At 44.2% G+C, this 16,254-nt stretch overlaps 1 protein-coding gene and 1 long non-coding RNA gene across 5 annotated transcripts in view; one reads left to right on the forward strand and one right to left on the reverse strand.

Moving 5' to 3' along the window:
- COL4A1 (collagen type IV alpha 1 chain) overlaps positions 1 to 16,254 on the reverse strand; it is a 183,476-nt gene that overhangs the window by 137,655 nt on the left and 29,567 nt on the right. For all 4 annotated transcript variants that reach the window (XM_081855451.1, XM_081855453.1, XM_081855452.1 and 1 more), the window contains exons 2-10: positions 14,294 to 14,344; positions 11,573 to 11,662; positions 11,435 to 11,479; positions 10,009 to 10,053; positions 9,838 to 9,900; positions 9,693 to 9,746; positions 9,472 to 9,498; positions 6,243 to 6,326; positions 3,359 to 3,421 (exon numbers count right to left, since the gene is read on the reverse strand). In XM_081855451.1, the coding sequence (XP_081711577.1) occupies positions 3,359 to 3,421; positions 6,243 to 6,326; positions 9,472 to 9,498; positions 9,693 to 9,746; positions 9,838 to 9,900; positions 10,009 to 10,053; positions 11,435 to 11,479; positions 11,573 to 11,662; positions 14,294 to 14,344 (522 nt within the window). The remainder of the gene's footprint in view (positions 1 to 3,358; positions 3,422 to 6,242; positions 6,327 to 9,471; positions 9,499 to 9,692; positions 9,747 to 9,837; positions 9,901 to 10,008; positions 10,054 to 11,434; positions 11,480 to 11,572; positions 11,663 to 14,293; positions 14,345 to 16,254) is intronic.
- LOC309338478 overlaps positions 1 to 16,254 on the forward strand; it is a 118,164-nt gene that overhangs the window by 86,080 nt on the left and 15,830 nt on the right. The window lies entirely within an intron of this gene.

Here is a 16,254-nt window from a genome sequence, read left to right on the forward strand (position 1 = left end):
GGTTGCTTCAAAAAAATCACAAAGTGAGTGTAGAACTAGCTCTTGAACAAAGGAGAAAAGAGCAGCTCTATACTGTATGTAGTCAGGCCAAATTGAAAGGCATTCTGTCTTACATCCTTCTGATTGCCACTCATTCTAATTATTGATTTAGGTAAAGTAGAACCCTTTGGGTGAAGTTGTGGTGTATCAGCCGGAAGTGCTATCACTGGCATGTTCAATGCACTGCACTACAAATATTTGCCTCAGTTCAGGCATTCAGTACGCATGCCTAACACATGGAGGCAGGGGAGAGGGGGGGTTCTGCCCCTATCTCCATACATTCTGTGCAAGATGCAAAAGGGCACTGGTCCCTCTCCATGTGTTCAGGATATGCATATACTGCACACCTGAATAGTCTATAGAAATATGTATGGATAAGTAAGTTAAACCTAGGTTTCTTTGAAGTTAAACTTAGTCTTAACTTGTCCCAGTGATTTCAATGGAACTTAAATTCAACTATCGCAGGCTGCAACCAACCCCCAGACTCTTGAAGTACACAAAGTTTTCCCTGTGAGGAAAACTTCTTGAAAAACACAGTAAATAAAAATATCTTATTCAGGGTGGATAGAGTTAATATTTAAAGTTGTAATCTTGCCTGTCAATTATTTTTTCACTAGTATTATGCTACCTGTGTGCAAGGTGCTTTGCAATACACAATCATTTGATGGCCACTCACTGCAGGGTTGATCTTTGAGGTCCCTTGGACTCCACCCTTGATCCTTGCCACCCTTGATCCTTGTGGGGAATTCCCCATGGCCTGGGGATCTAGGGATGGATTCCCACCCAAATGCCCATTAAAATGGCCCAGTCGGTGCCCTTATCACTAGAGCAACAATCCATAAAAGGGACATTCGTGCGGTGGAACTTTGCAGCACAGTAGGCCCCAGAAGCAAAAACCCTCCTGCCCCTCCTTCTCCTTAGGATGCTTTTAACTCAGCTTAATCCTTATCACATTGCTAATATTATTTTCCTTTTCAGATCCAGCATTAACGTTGCTTTTCTTCCTGTTAAATGTTTGGAAAAAGTCAGAAGTCCAAGGCAGTTTAAGTTCCTCAACTACGTTTACTTAACATTGTCAGTGACAACAGCTCACTTGTAGGAAAAAAAACACCAAACTCATAGGGCTACACAATAATAAAAGCCCCAGCATGAACTGACCATTGACAGTTGAAAGTGCATGCGCTTACTTGCCATTAGAACGTTCGTCTACCAACGCTTATACGATTGGTTAGAATGCGCCTTGTAACATAAAATGTGTTAAACCCAATACATAACACTTCCCTAGGTCATTTCCCAGCTTAACAATTTGTTTTCTCCTACTTCCTGACTTTGCTAGGTGTTATGTACTGAAGTTCTCACCCTGGGCCAGCAGGGGGATACTGTAGATAGTTTTCTTGGCATGACCCTGAAGTGGTTGCAGCCTTCCGCTGGGAGGCTGGAATGGATATACATCCAATGCGAGGTGAGCCAAAGTTCCACCTACACCTATAATCAATAAAGTTGTGGCCATTTTAATTCCAGATCGTTGTCTACCTATGTTTGTGCCTCAGGTTTGTGTCTACCTATGTTTGTTTGTCACTTCACCTCAAAATTAGAGCGGGGTGAGGTTCTGCGACTGGGACCGCAATGAGGTAAAGCAGGGATGGAATCCACCTTGTGCTAAAGGCTAATCTAAGAGAGCTCAGATCCGAGGCAAGAAAAGATATTACCGTATTGTTCGCTCTATAAGATGCACCAGATCACAAGACGCACCTAGTTTTTGGAGGAGGAAAACAAGAAAAAAAATATTCTGAATCTCAGAAGCCAGAACAGTAAGAGGGATCGCTGTGCAGTGAAAGCAGCAATCCCTCTTGCTGTTCTGGCTTCTGTGATAGCCGCGCAGCCGGCATTCGCTCCATAAGATGCCCACACATTTCCCCTTACTTTTCAGGAGGGGAAAAGTGAGTCTTATAGAACAAAAAATACGGTAATTAAGCCTCTCTGGGAGTTGAATAGAATAAAATTAACTGAATGAAATAAATTGGCTATTTACAAAGTCATATGCCACCTTTCTCCCTGATGTAAAAGGGGAATGATTCTATCTGGGAATGAACAACCATGGTTCTGAGATATGTTAAAAGGACAGGAACACTTAGCAGAATTCCTAAATTTGTATAATCTTTTATCCCCCTCCCTCTATTTTGGGTGTAAGAAAGGAAGGAGAAGCCTGGCTGTGGAAGTAGACATCTGCCTTTAGTATGTCAGATCTCATTCCAAATTTGCATTCAGTTAAGTAGCTCTTTCAGATATATTGTGTTAGCAATTCTAATACAATGGTACCTCGGGTTACATACGCTTCAGGTTACATACGCTTCAGGTTACAGACTCCGCTAACCCAGAAATAGTGCTTCAGGTTAAGAACTTTGCTTCAGGATGAGAACAGAAATCCTGCTGTGGAAGCAGTGGTGCTTCAGGTTAAGAACATTTTTGGGTTAAGTACGGACCTCGGGAACGAATTAAGGACTTAACCCGAGGTACCACTGTACCATCATTATACTTTTCACCTACCCCCCCAAAAAACAATCCTACATGGCCAAGATCATTAAATTCCTTCTAGAGGTTATCCATTCCAAAAAAAAACATGCTGATTGCTTTCTTTTACACATGTTTCATTATTAATTCATCTTTCCTAAACATTAATGTGCAAAACTAGGTGCAGGGAATTCCACAGGATCTTCTAATCCTTTAAGCTTTCTTCCAGATTCTCACATCACATGTCTAACTGCAGGATGTACAAAAATATTTTATTATTATTATTATACCCCACATTTCTTCCCTTACGGGGTTCAAGGTGACATGCACAGACACCTATGGTGGTCTCCCACTCAAACACAGACCTTACCCTGACTAATTTTTAATTGGTGTTCTTATTGAAAAATTATTTTTTTATTTTGCAGAGCAGTAAGTAAACATGTGTTTTTCACTTCTGCAATATCTTTCTTGAGCTAACCAACTTTTAGTTCTAACCCTCTAGCCATGTTGTCTCCTTTCTCTTCCTTTCTCCTACTTTTGCATATCTGTTATACATGTTATATATTATGTTTGAGTTATAAACAGCATTACATGGAATCATAGAGTTGGAACGTATCCCAAGGGTAATCTAGTCCAGCCCCTCCAATGCAGGAATCTCAACTCAGGAATCTATAGAAGATGGCTTAAAAATTTCCAAGGATGGAGAGTGCACCACTTCTCGAGGAAGTATCAGAAGCAAAGAATGAAGGCAGTGGCCTTATGTTTGCCCAAAGCATCCACAAATAAAGAACTATAAGCTGACACTTACAGGTTTTCCAGAAGGTCCAGGTGGTCCAACAGGGCCCGCAATACCTGGTGAACCAGGTGTTCCCTGTATATGACAAAAACCATTAAACACAGTATCTTTCCCATTTATCCGTCATTCTGTTGTCTTGTAAAGGGTAAAGGGACGCCTGACCATTAGGTCTAGTCGTGGCAGACTCTGGGGTTGCGGCGCTCATCTCGCTTTATTGGCCGAGGGAGCCGGCGTACAGCTTTGGGTCATGTGGCCAGCATGACTAAACTGCTTTTGGCGAACCAGAGCAGCGCACGGAAACAACGTTTACCTTCCCGCCGGAGCGGTACCTATTTATCTACTTGCACTTTGACGTGCTTTCAAACTGCTAGGTTGGCAGGAGCTGGAACTGAGCAATGGGAGCTCACCCTGTCGCAGGGATTCGAACCGCCTTCTGATCGGCAAGTCCTAGGCACTGTGGTTTAAACCACAGCGCCACCTGCATCCCTTCTGTTGTCTTGTACCCTAGTACGATTCAGGGCAAACTACAGAGGTAACAACTTTTTTGCATTGAAAAGCAGCTGAGGTGATTTGGAGTGTGGCTGTGGTTCTCAAGGAGGGTTTATTTATCCTTTCCTCCAGCATTGTTTTCCTGGCTTAACACCCCACCCCTACTCCCAATTATGGGGACAGGAGGTGGGAAGAAGTCTATATTGTAGCTACATTTTCCAGTTTGCAGCTGGCAGAAGCATCAGGGACAATTTCCATCAGGGAAGCAGTTGGCAGAAGACTGCCACTACCAGAACCATGGCATCAATCTAAGTTTATTGGGTCGTATCCAACTAAGTTATTTATACTTGGAGCAAACACATTGAAATCAATGGACTCAAATCAGTCAGAACTAGCTTTAGCCCTGTCATGTTATTTCAGGGAAGCAGCAAGGGCAAAACGGTTGTTAAACCAAGGAACAGCTTTCTTATAAAAGAACAGTCTAGAACCGCAGCATGACTTAGTTGGACACAATGCCACCTATAGCTGAAGCAACGGTATAAGTTAATTCTATATCACAAGTCCATTGATTTCAATAGGTCAACTCTGAATCTTGATTTCAATGTGTCAACCCATTTATTACATTTCTGCTCCTTCCTTCCTTCGGAGCTTACGAAACATAAGCAAAATATACAAATGAAAACACTGTGTAAAATAATACCAGAAAAATAATTAAAACACAGAATTCACAGTGCTGCAAACAATAAATTACAGGCATCCACCCTTCACCATGGCTGTTTTAAGGACAAAAACAATGTCATGAGGTGTGGGGTCAGATCACCCATGTCATGTTTTAAGACACTGAATCTAGGACAGAACTGCACATTGGAGATAGGAGCAGATTTTGATGTCAATGGCTCACAGATATTTCATGGATCAATATAAATTTCTTATGAATACATAAGAAAATGAGAAAGGGGCCCTGCCCTACACAGCTTGGATCCAGGCAACTAACCAACTGCCTACTCCAACATAAGCCTGTCGCCTCAGGAGGTTTTCTATCAGGCTGCCCTGCCATCTGAGGTGAGAAATGGGGAGGAGAAGGACCTTCTCGATTGTGGGATCCAGTGCTTTTTTTCTGGGGGGATGCTGCAGAAGAAGAAGAAGAAGAAGAAGAAGAAGAAGAAGAGGAGGAGGAGGAGTAGTTTGGATTTGATATCCCGCCTTTCACTCCCTTTATGAAGTCTCAAAGCGGCTAACATTCTCCTTTCCCTTCCTCCCCCACAACAAACACTCTGTGAGGTGAGTGGGGCTGAGAGACTTCAAAGAAGTGTGACTAGCCCAAGGTCACCCAGCAGCTGCAGGTGGAGGAGCGGAGACGCGAACCCGGTTCCCCAGATTACGAGACTACCGCTCTTAACCACTACACCACACTGGCTCCAGTACGCAGTACGCACATCCCTAAACATTTTGTGGATCTAAGTTTGGCCTCAATACGAGTAGGAAAATGAGAGTACCCCTAACCATTTTTTTTTTTTAAGAAAAAAGCACCGGTGGGATCCCACATGTTCTCTCGTTAGGGAGGCTCATCTGGCACACATAGAGTGACTCAGGTCCAGCCCAAGTCATTTTGGTACCTGAGGCAGACCCCCAAATGGCACCTCTCTCCCTACCAGTGAATGGGGGTGGGGAGGCAAGATCTACATTAGGAACAAGGTGGGAAGAAAGATAGACATTGGGTGGGATCTACTGCCCCAGGGGACCCTGCCGCCTGAAGCAGCTTTACCTCATGGGTTGACTGGCTCTGCCGGTTAATATACACCTGCTCTGCCTTGGAATATGGGTCCCTAGTTCTAAGTAAGTGGAAGCTGCACCCTTCTCTTTCTCCCCAAACACCCATTGCAAAACACAATAAGCATGAGAAAGATGCAGAATAGAGGAGAAGGGAGAACAGCACAGACCCTGCAAATATTCTAAAGGAGAAACTAAGACAGCCTCAAGGAAGCAATGACGAGCCATCACCTCCTGCAGAGGGAAGCAGCCCTCCTACCTCCCACAGTGCTAACTGTCCCAAGACACAACTTCCCTTCCCCTGGGACCCAGGCAAAGACCAACACAGAAACTCCCACAAAATCGCCCCTCTTCCTGCCTTGGAAGAAGGGGTGAGTGAAGACTGACATCAGGAACAAAGGGTGAACAAAGACCTGCATCAGGATCTGCTGCCTGGTGGATGCTGAGTCTGCCTCCTGGATGGGCCAGCCCTGCCATGGCCCACAAGGGATTCCATGTGGCTTTTTACACAGAGTGCACACATATGCACTGAAACTGCTTCTCCAAACTTCTGCAATATAGGCTTCCCTTTTAACCCTCCCTCCACCTCAGCCATCAAAATGAAGGTAAATTTTATTGGGTTTATAATGAACCTTACCGGTAATCCAGGGTGACCAGGAAAGCCTTTTTCACCTTTTAGTACACCGTCAGGTATCAGTCCAATAACTTCTCCTGGGTCTCCCTACATGACATGAATTAGAAAAAGAGATTCTATAGCTCTGCATGGATACTGTAATTGCTGGTCACCTCCTTTACTTGCTAGTAAATAAATGACAGGTCATGTCTCTTCAATTTTGTATCAAATAATACAGGACTGTACAGTTGACTCACACCTTGTGTGCTTGGCAGCCCATCAACTGACATAACACAACTTGAATGCATGCAAGGTGAGGAGCTTACATGCTCTAGCTGTCTGCCTTGCTTACTGGGCTCTGGGAAGGGCCATCCAAGATCTCACATGATGTCGTTAAAACTGGGAATATCTGTCTCTCTCCATGACTCACAAAAAGGACTATATGGGAATCTAAAGCATACAGTCATTTTAACTCATTATTTGTACTTGTATAAAAATGTTATATCACCACTATCTATTTAATTCCTTTCAAAAAAGAATGTGATCTATGCCTCATAACTATGTTTGTTTTTTAAAAAATTGGTAGGTCTAAACATTTACTTAACTTTGGATAACTGCCCATGCTCTGCTGAAATTCTCTGAATGCAAAACTGGCCAGCTATGTGGAGAAGGAGGAGGTTCCCCAATTGCTACAGACACTGCAAATGTTTTAAATGCTTTGGGGGTATGTGGGGTGTTAGGGGAGGGGTAATACCTCTGGTGGAGTAGACACCACGTTCCTTCTGGTGTACCTTGTCCACCTTTGGTTCCCATTCTGCAATCAGCTCTCACCTGTGGCTCCTAGAAGCTGACAGTATGAGACAGCAGCCACACCCCAGGAACGGCTTTGATGGGCCAGCTAAACCAGGTAAGGGTAGTTGATGGGTCTCAAACCCTTAGTGAATTAGGGACTTCCCCTGCATGAGAATACAGGCTCCAGTGGATTGAGAAGGAGAGACCAATAGTGGGTCCAATGGTCAAAAAGGTGGTTTCTGCATGTGCTGTAGAGGGAAGTGAGGGGCAGATGGGGCTCATCCACCTGGGAAGGGAGCCCATCTAGCAGAAGACAGACTCTGGCCCTAAACTTCTGCTGCCTTGTGGGATATCTTTGGATTCGTAAACCCTACACAAATCTGGAGTGGAGTCCCTAAGGCAGTTGGATGGTGCCATGGGCTTAGCCAGGATTTTTGTGCGGGGGGGGACACAAACGTGATTGGTCAGTTAAGTATTTCTATTGGTTTACTTGTTCTAGGGGGGCAGCTGCCCTCCCTGCCCTCCCTTGGCTATGCCCGCGGATGGCACCTTGTATGCCTCCTTCTGGCAACCAATATGTAACCAAGCTGGTGCCAAATGTATTGCTCTGGTTTCTGTTGGATTACCTCAGTGAGGCCAAGGAGGGGTTCTTGTTGTCTGGGAGGCCCAGGACCTCCAGACACCCTGTCCAGGCTTCTTCCCCATGGAGGTCACTTTGGGGCTACTAATACAGTGGTATCTCGGGTTATATACGCTTCAGGTAACATATGGTTCAGGTTACAGACTCCGCTAACCACTGGTACCACTGGTACCTCGGGTTAAGTACTTAATTCGTTCCGGTGGTCCGTACTTAACCTGAAACTGTTCTTAACCTGAAGCACCACTTTAGCTAATGGGGCCTCCCACTGCCCCCGCACCGCCGGAGCACGATTTCTGTTCTCATCCTGAAGCAAAGTTCTTAACCTGAAGCACTATTTCTGGGTTAGCGGAGTCTGTAACCTGAAGCGTATGTAACCTGAAGCATATGTAACCCGAGGTACCACTATACAGCAGTTTGACTTCACCCCCATAGGCGCACTCCATTGTCTCTTGAGACAGACAGATGCCAACATCACATGCTTTACTTCAGAAAACTTGTGTGTGTCTTGCATAGCTGTCAATGTTTACCGTTTTTTAAGGGAAATTCCCTTATCCTGAATAGGATTCCTCACAAAAAAGGGAAAAGTTGACAGCCATGGTGTCTTGGATCTTACTTATACAACTTCATGATTATGCTCATAAAGCTCTCTGCTTAATTCCTCCTTCAGAGCCATGGAGCACTTTATGCAGCTGTTCATGTCCATGTACCCATCATAGTGTCATAGATATGTTGTTGGACTCGTTCCCATCTGCCCCAGACAGTGTTGCTAATGTACATGGCTGATGGGAGCTTAAGCCTAGAGGGCACCACGTTGGCTATCCTGGACAGACACTGAGGTTTCACTGGTGTGAGACATCAGAATGAAAGAGGGACACGTATCTCTAAACAAAGAGATCCCTTTAAACTTTTAGACTTGCTTCAGACTCAGGCTGCTGCATGCAGTGGCTCTCAGCTTCTTTTTAAAAAAGTGCAAAGTCACCACCATGACTAATTCTTCTTTATTGAGTGGAGTGATCCACAATATATAACAATTGTCTTTGTGGTCATTAGCTATCTCCTAAATTAGAATTACTCATTTTACTGTCACAGTACAGCTTTATTAGGAACAACTAAGTTGACACAATCTATTTATCAAGTGTTTGAATTCTCTAAAACTCGTCTTCAGGCTGGGCATTAAGCAAATCCAAGGTGCAGCAACCAAAGAGAGGAGAGAAAGTCTGTTGCAAGAAGCAGGGGGTGTTATGAAGTCTTCATTATATTAAACTGTGACAAGTGCAAAACAAATTTCCAGTTGCACCAAGGGCTACTGGGATAAAGAAGTCAGAAAAAACATGATCTATTGCATTAGAAAGTCCAGATTGTGAATATTTTTCCAAATGGGTTGATCTGCTGCTTTTTTCATGCTTCTTTGGGCCAAAACACACATTGCAATATTCACATTTGTCTTTAAAAATAAAACAAAATGCTTAATGGGCTATTTTATTTTGAATGAAAACTAGGCTAGGCCCCAACCTAAAACATGCTTCCAATCTGAACTGAAACCCCACACCAGTTTCCTGCCTATCACTAATATTCTTTTTGTATTGTTTTGCACACAAATCAGCTCCCCGCTTGCTGCAGACCTCCAAAGGTGCTGTTTGCAGTAAATAGCAGCAAAATAAAAGTTATAGCTTAAGCAGATGACCTGCCTGCTGCAGCTTCTGGCTGTTCCTAATGCTGAGCACAGCTACTTTCACCTGCTGGATTTTTTCTGTACTGAAGTTATTTGCATATTTTGTTATTGTAAACAAAACAAATAATGTTTTTAATTGTCAGATATACCTTTATTCCTGGAGGTCCTGGAGGCCCCTAGAAAAGAAATATTATATTTTCTGAGAAATTAAGAAATCAAGAAGACATTTTAAGCATTGTTTTTAAAGCGTATATTTGAAATCAGATTAAAAGCCTGAATTCTCAAGCTATACATTTTCTTACCTGTTTTTTCTTTTATAATACTTACCCTTGTACTTTTTGTTTTATTTATTTATTTTTTAAATGCTTACTAGATTTCCGGGTAATCCAGGTAAACCTTGGGGACCAAGAGGACCTCTTTCACCCTAATGGGACAGAGAAAGTGACATCACTTCTTATTTGAATAAAACTTGTTTGAACAATATTTCAAGAAAATGTTTGTTTCAGCTGTTTCACCTTTGTTCCATTGCATCCTGGGATACCAGAAGGCCCTGGGGGGCCGTCTCCTCCAGGGATGCCCTGAGATTAGGAAAGAGGAGAGGGAAGATACACAAAAACTGCTAGATTAATTTTTGGTGTACATCACTGCTGAAATATTGGTAGTTGCAAATTAAGTATCATACATACAGGAAGGCCAGGATTTCCTGGGTAGCCAGCTGGACCTGGTGCACCCTGGAATTAATAAAATTATAATAAAGGTAATTAATCACTTTAAGAAAATGTACTCCGTATAGACTTGGGGCTATGTCAGGTGAATAGTTATAACAAAAAGAAAATTCAGTAGACATTTCTCTTAAAGATGCATGGGAGATACCTCCAGTTCTCAAAAATATGTCAAATTGATTAACTGGTTAGAACATAAAGAAGAAGAAAAATATTTTGAGCAGCTGGGTTATGGGTAGGCACAGATTGTCACAGCACAACTGTTCTTCTTGGGAGTATCACCAATATTACTCACATGTGGGCTTTGTCAGGATACAAAATGCTGTGATATGTAAATGACAGATAAGAGGCTGGCTGGATCCTAAGTTTCTATGAATGGAATTCTGCTCACAGGATATTCTTATCTGTGGAAGTGGGGAGGGGTTGGCTTTCATTGATCCTCCTTTCTACTGCAGCCTTAAAATCTGTTCTAGGGGATTGGAGATGCCTCTAGAAAAGTGCAGAAGTTTGTGACAGCAGGGAATCAACAAAAAAATCACCTTCCATTGGTAGGAGCCTCAGTGGATCAATTTCTTCACTGAATGAAAGTAGCCCTTTTGCTTGTGGAGGAACAATTTGGAAATGGGACTGGAATATATGGAACGCAGTGTGAATATACAATGAGTAAGTAACTATGAATTGCTGTTTTAATATATGACTACAGTGAAGAGACTCCTGTGTGAATAAAGATGAAGGATTTATTGTTTCTCAATATTGGAAGCAAAGTTGTCATGTTGGACTGGAGGAAGACTATTGTTGACATTGATAAACAATAGGAGAACCTCTTTTAGACTTTTTGTGTGGAAGGAAAAATGAATGAACTTCAGGTGTCTGGATTTGAAAACTAGGAAAATATCACCTAGCAGGAGGAACAGCTGGATATCATCCTGGAGTGAATAATTTGGAAAAATGTAAATGTGGGTGGCTGTTTCACTGTCATTCTCAGATCAAAGCCTCATTGACGGCTCTGAGTGGACTAGGCAGCATGAAAATAGACTGGTCGAATTTTAGACTTGAGTTACTTGAGGCAAGATCTGCCCTTTTCTATACTCAGAAGTGTCATGTACATGCTGAAAATAAAATGTTTAATACTGACAAACCACTACAGTGCGTGCTCAGGTTGCAAACGCGATCCATGCAGGAAGCACGTTCACAATCCGCAGCGCCGCATCTGTGCACGTGTGGGTCGCAATTCGGCACTTCTGCGCATGCGTCGAAACCCGGAAGTAACCCGTTTTGGTACTTCCAGGTATGGTGTGGTGCGCAACCCGAAATTGTGCAACCCGAAGCGTCTGTAACCCGAGGTATGACTGTATTTAAAACAGGTCAAAACAATTTCAAGCATACTCACTCTTGTTCCTTTTGTTCCTGGTAGTCCCGGTTCTCCAATATCACCCTATTTTAAAAGATGGGGAAAGAAGGTGTTTTTCAATTCAGCATGGTCTGAAGAAAAACTATTCAGGTTTTTTAGCTACAGAATGAATCTTACCTTCATTCCTGGGGGGCCGGGGGGACCTTCAGGTCCTTGTATTCCAGGAAATCCAACCAAACCTTGTAAACCTTGCAAACCTCTTTCACCCTGCGAAAAGCAAGAATATAGCTGTCAGGGACGCAGCGGGAGCGCAGGGAGGGGAGGAGATGGAGAGCGAGGGGGAGCAATCCGAGGGCAGCGTAGGAGTAGCCCGAGAGATTCCATGAGCCTCTCCAGCGAATCGGAAGATTCACAGAAGGGGGCGCCGGTGGCCAGGGCAAGGGGGGCCCCAAGGGGGACACCCCAGAAGCAAGGGGCCAGCGGGGACTCCCAGAGCAGCAGTTGGAAATCAGGACCAGCTTCCCCACCAGAGCGCAGAGGGGGGGAGGAGTCCCAGGTATCGGGACCAGCGTATTCACCACCAGCGAGAGGAGATGAGTCAGGATTGACCACGCCTCCATCGGAGAGGAAGGTTGCCGGCTGGGTGCGCACGCCAAGTTCAAATGTACAGGCGAGCAGCACAGCAGGTAGCCCGGATAGGGAACCAGGTCCTAAAGCCCGCCGGAAGGAGGGGGAAGAATCAGGGGGGTCAGCGTCAGAAAAGTCCAGAAAGGATGAAACCCCAGCGGGCAGGAGGGCCCAGAGGAGGAAGGAACTTAGGAAGAGGTGGAGCACGGCTAGAGTCTTAAACTGGTGTGGAAGGGAAGGAGACTCAGATGGAGCTTCGCCGGTCTAGGGGTTAAGATGTAGAGTTGCACACTGCGGCTTTGAAATGGAAACCAAACTTCAATAAAGACTTTTGTACATAACGACAGCCTGGCGTTCGTCCTCTGTGAGCTGGGACCAAGGGGCAACTCTGACAATAGCCTATTTAGCAAAATGAAACCTAACAAAAATATTGGCAGGAGTTGGCGTTTTCCTCTTATTCATTTATTTGCATTCATATCCCACCTTTTCTCCAAAGTGGTGTACATGGTTCTGCCCCTCTTCATTTAATCTCCACAACAACCCTGTGAGGTAGGTTAGGCTGACAAGCAGTGACTGGCCCAAGGTTACCCAGGGAGCTTCATGGCTGAGTGGGGATTTGAATGCTAGTCTCCTAGGTCCAAGTCCAACACTCTACCACTCTACCACCCTGGCTATTATGCAAATAGCAGATGGGAAGCAGTTTTCATTGAGAGGAAGAAAGGGTTAACATTCTGAGGATTAAAGTCCTAGCCACCCAGTGGCTGCTATGTGCATATGTAAAAAGTTTTATGCTGCTGAAAATTATACTATTATCACTGCATCCCATACACTTGGGATCTCTCCATGCAGCTGGAAATGGATTCCTAAAACAGAAAGTTGTTTGATTTGATGATGCTGCATTACTGACACACAAACCACTATTAGAACTGAGCCCTTGGGTGGGTGCGGGGAGATAATGTCTTTAATATCAGATGTGCAAAGTAATCATTGCAGAGAATTAACTGAATATGAAACAGTGGCTAGCAACTTAGAACCAATTATATTTTCTAAAAACTACAGGGGATTGGATCCCGGGATCTTTCTTCTCTTCCACAAACAGAAGGGGGCAGAGAGACAAGCTCCACTTTCCCTTTACAACTCAGCACCACATCCAAAGATGGCCCTGTGGGTCCATTCCAACTCTTACAATTCTATGATTCTTTCCCACACTGTTGTTGTTGTTGTCCCCTCAATCCTTCAAAGCAGATTGTTCAGATGTGCAGGGTTCTGTAAGGGGAATGCAGAAATTGCCTCCCTCCACTTCCAGAATGGAAGCATCTACTTAGGGATGTTTGCTCCCCACAATTCTGGTGTGGTCCATGACATGTCTGCATTAAATATTGGTTTTTAACTGCATTTTTATTTTTTAAAATTTCATATTGTATTTTATGGTATTGACAACTCCCAATTTAGGTGAGGCCAAATAATGTGCAATTGCACACAGTGCTGAACTCAGAAGTAGCCCCAAAATGTCACAAAAAAGGCAGAATGGGGCAGAATGGGCTTACATGTGCTCCATCAATGTGTATGGGGGTTCAGAATGGAATCTCCATGCAAAATGAAGATTGCCTCTATTAAAATTTGAATATTATGGAATGCAGATTGTAGTACAATAAAAGAAATAAAATAAGCAATAAAACTACAATTTTAAAAACTTCCGGCTTCAAACATAGTGCACTGCAATTGATGCAACAGTGTGGGAAACAAGCAAGACAAATTGAAGCTCTTAATACAGGATGGGAAATATGACCTAGTAGGCATTAATGAAACCTGGTGGCATGAGACTCATGATGGGGTGTAGAAACTCTTTAAAAGGACAAGACCGAAGGTGGGGGGGGGCAGATAGCATTATATGTAAAGGATGTGTATACTTGTGAAGACATCCATGACCTGGAGCATGGAAGGCAGATTGAGAATGTATGAGTAAATATTGCAGGAGAGGGAAACAACAGTGGCCTTACTGTGGGTGTCTGCTCCAAGCCAGACTGAGGAGTTAGACGGAAGCTTTCCTACAGCATATTACTAAACATTCAAAAATGGAAATGGGAGACTTCAACTTCCCCTATATCTGTTGGAACTCAAACTCTGCCAAGAATGTAAGGTCCAACAAATTCCTCCATTGCCTCGCTGACAATTTCCCACAAGGTGGAAGAAGCAACAAGGGGATCATCTACTTTGGACCTGGTCCTTGCCCTTAACAAGAAAAAAAAAATAAGTACTCTGGGTACTTACTTTTTGCCCTTTTACTCCACTACAGTCACATTTTCCACAGCCAGAACAAGCCTGTGGGTTAAAAAGAGAAAAATAATTAATTCTAGAATTCAAAATAAGCTGCAACATATGATAAAGAGCTGTCTAGAGGAAATAATTACATGTAATAAGAATAAAATTGGTAACCCAAAGTATAAAACATGAAGTAGTTTACTCCATTAGAAATATCTGTAGAACTATGGAACTGGTATTAGGACACGGTTTGCCAACGCAATGCCTGAGGGCATCAGTGCAGAGCTGTCTTTCCCATAGGGCTTAGTGGTGCATCGCGCCAGGGCGCTGGCCTCTCAGGGGCACCCCAGCAAGTGGGGGAGCTGCGCAGCTTTGCCAGTGGCCTCCCCTTTCCCTTAACGCCCGCCAGCTGCGCCTCGCCAACCATAAGGCTGGCAGGTGTGCAGCTTCCCTCTCAAGCCTCTGTGGGGATCGCTCTCCTCCCGAGAAGGCTTGAGAGGGAAGCTGCGCTCTCCTCCCGAGGAGGCTTAGGAGGGGCACAACTTCACTCCCAAGCCTCTGCAGTGGCATGGGGAAGAGTTGAGCCCCCCCCCCCCCGATGGCTGGCAGTGTGCGGCTACGGCCACCCCAACACTATCCATGGTAATTTGGGGGCACTGGGTGGATATTTACACCCCAGTGCAGCATCTCCTAAAGATGGCCCTGCATCAGTGTGCCCATCAGTGCCTCCAACGATGCTTACAAAAGGTCACAGGGAATATCCCCTCAAAAACCATAAGGCAGGGAGGTCCAACTTTTCATACCAAGTGGGTCACAAAAGTACCAACCTTGTTGGAGCAAGGCCAACATTTCCACATGCTCCAGCCCTCATGCTGCCTTCCCAAAGCTTAAGGTGCCAGGCTAGGGGAAGAAGGTGTGAGGCTCTGGCTGGGTCCTAGAGTCTCCCACCTTCTTCCCAAACTTGGGAAAGGGCTAACTAGAATTTGGAAGGAGACTGGAGGACTTGAGGACTCATCAGAGAACTTACAGCTCCTTCACATAGGTCAGCACCTCCTGACCCGCCTCTGGGAGGGCAGTGCAAGGGCTGTGGATGGGGGGGGAGTCAAATGTTGCAGAGGGCTGCAAAAAGGCATCAAGGGCAACATGTGGCCCTCGGGATGTGTGCTGGACCACCCTGACATAAGGTATAAAGCATTTTTTCATGCTCAGTGTTCTACCTCAACGATTTAGTTCTTGGGTGTTCTACCTCAGCAATTGTGTTATGTTTACATCTTCCACTGCAGTTCCCTACATCAGCAAAGAAAGGTCAAGCAAACAGAGAATGTATCAGCAGAGTCAATCTGTAGCTACTGATAATGGTGAGGAGGTATCTCAAAATGAAGGAAATTGCTGTCACCCCTTTGACAAGCTCAGCCAACCCTCTGGCAGAACAGTGGATCTTTCAGTTGCTATTTTATAGGCCCAAACACAATATGTCCAAGATCTCTGAACAGATTCCTCAACATATTTTTTAAAAAAACTTTAAAGCTCTTGGAGGATAAGGGCCACCCAGAACAAATTGCTTTTAGGCAGCATTACTGGGGAAGGTAATCCTTATATGCAATTCTCTGATAGAAGTTTTCCTTCCCCAAAGGAAACTGGGAAGCTGCTGTTGTTGCTTTTAAGAGAGGGTCACTCATATTCCACCCAAAGGATGAGTACCTCCAATAGGGCTACAGGTTTTAATATTTTCTTAAGTAAATAAATCATGCAATTTCTTCACAGATCTCCCATGCCAAATCTGTTTTGAATCTTAACTTATAATGAAAAGCCAGAAATTGAGATGCCAGAAAATACACCAGCCAAGCTGCTCCTTGCTGCTCCTGTGGAGGGCAGAAGCTTTGTTTCATATGTCTGCACACTTGGATTTTTATTTTTACCATGCAATAGGTGTTACAGGATTTTGGGATTCCTACCCATCACCATGCAGA

The sequence above is a fragment of the Podarcis erhardii genome (genome assembly GCF_964252035.2).
Source record: "Podarcis erhardii genome assembly, chromosome: 3".
Classification (NCBI taxonomy): Eukaryota; Metazoa; Chordata; class Lepidosauria; order Squamata; family Lacertidae; genus Podarcis; species Podarcis erhardii.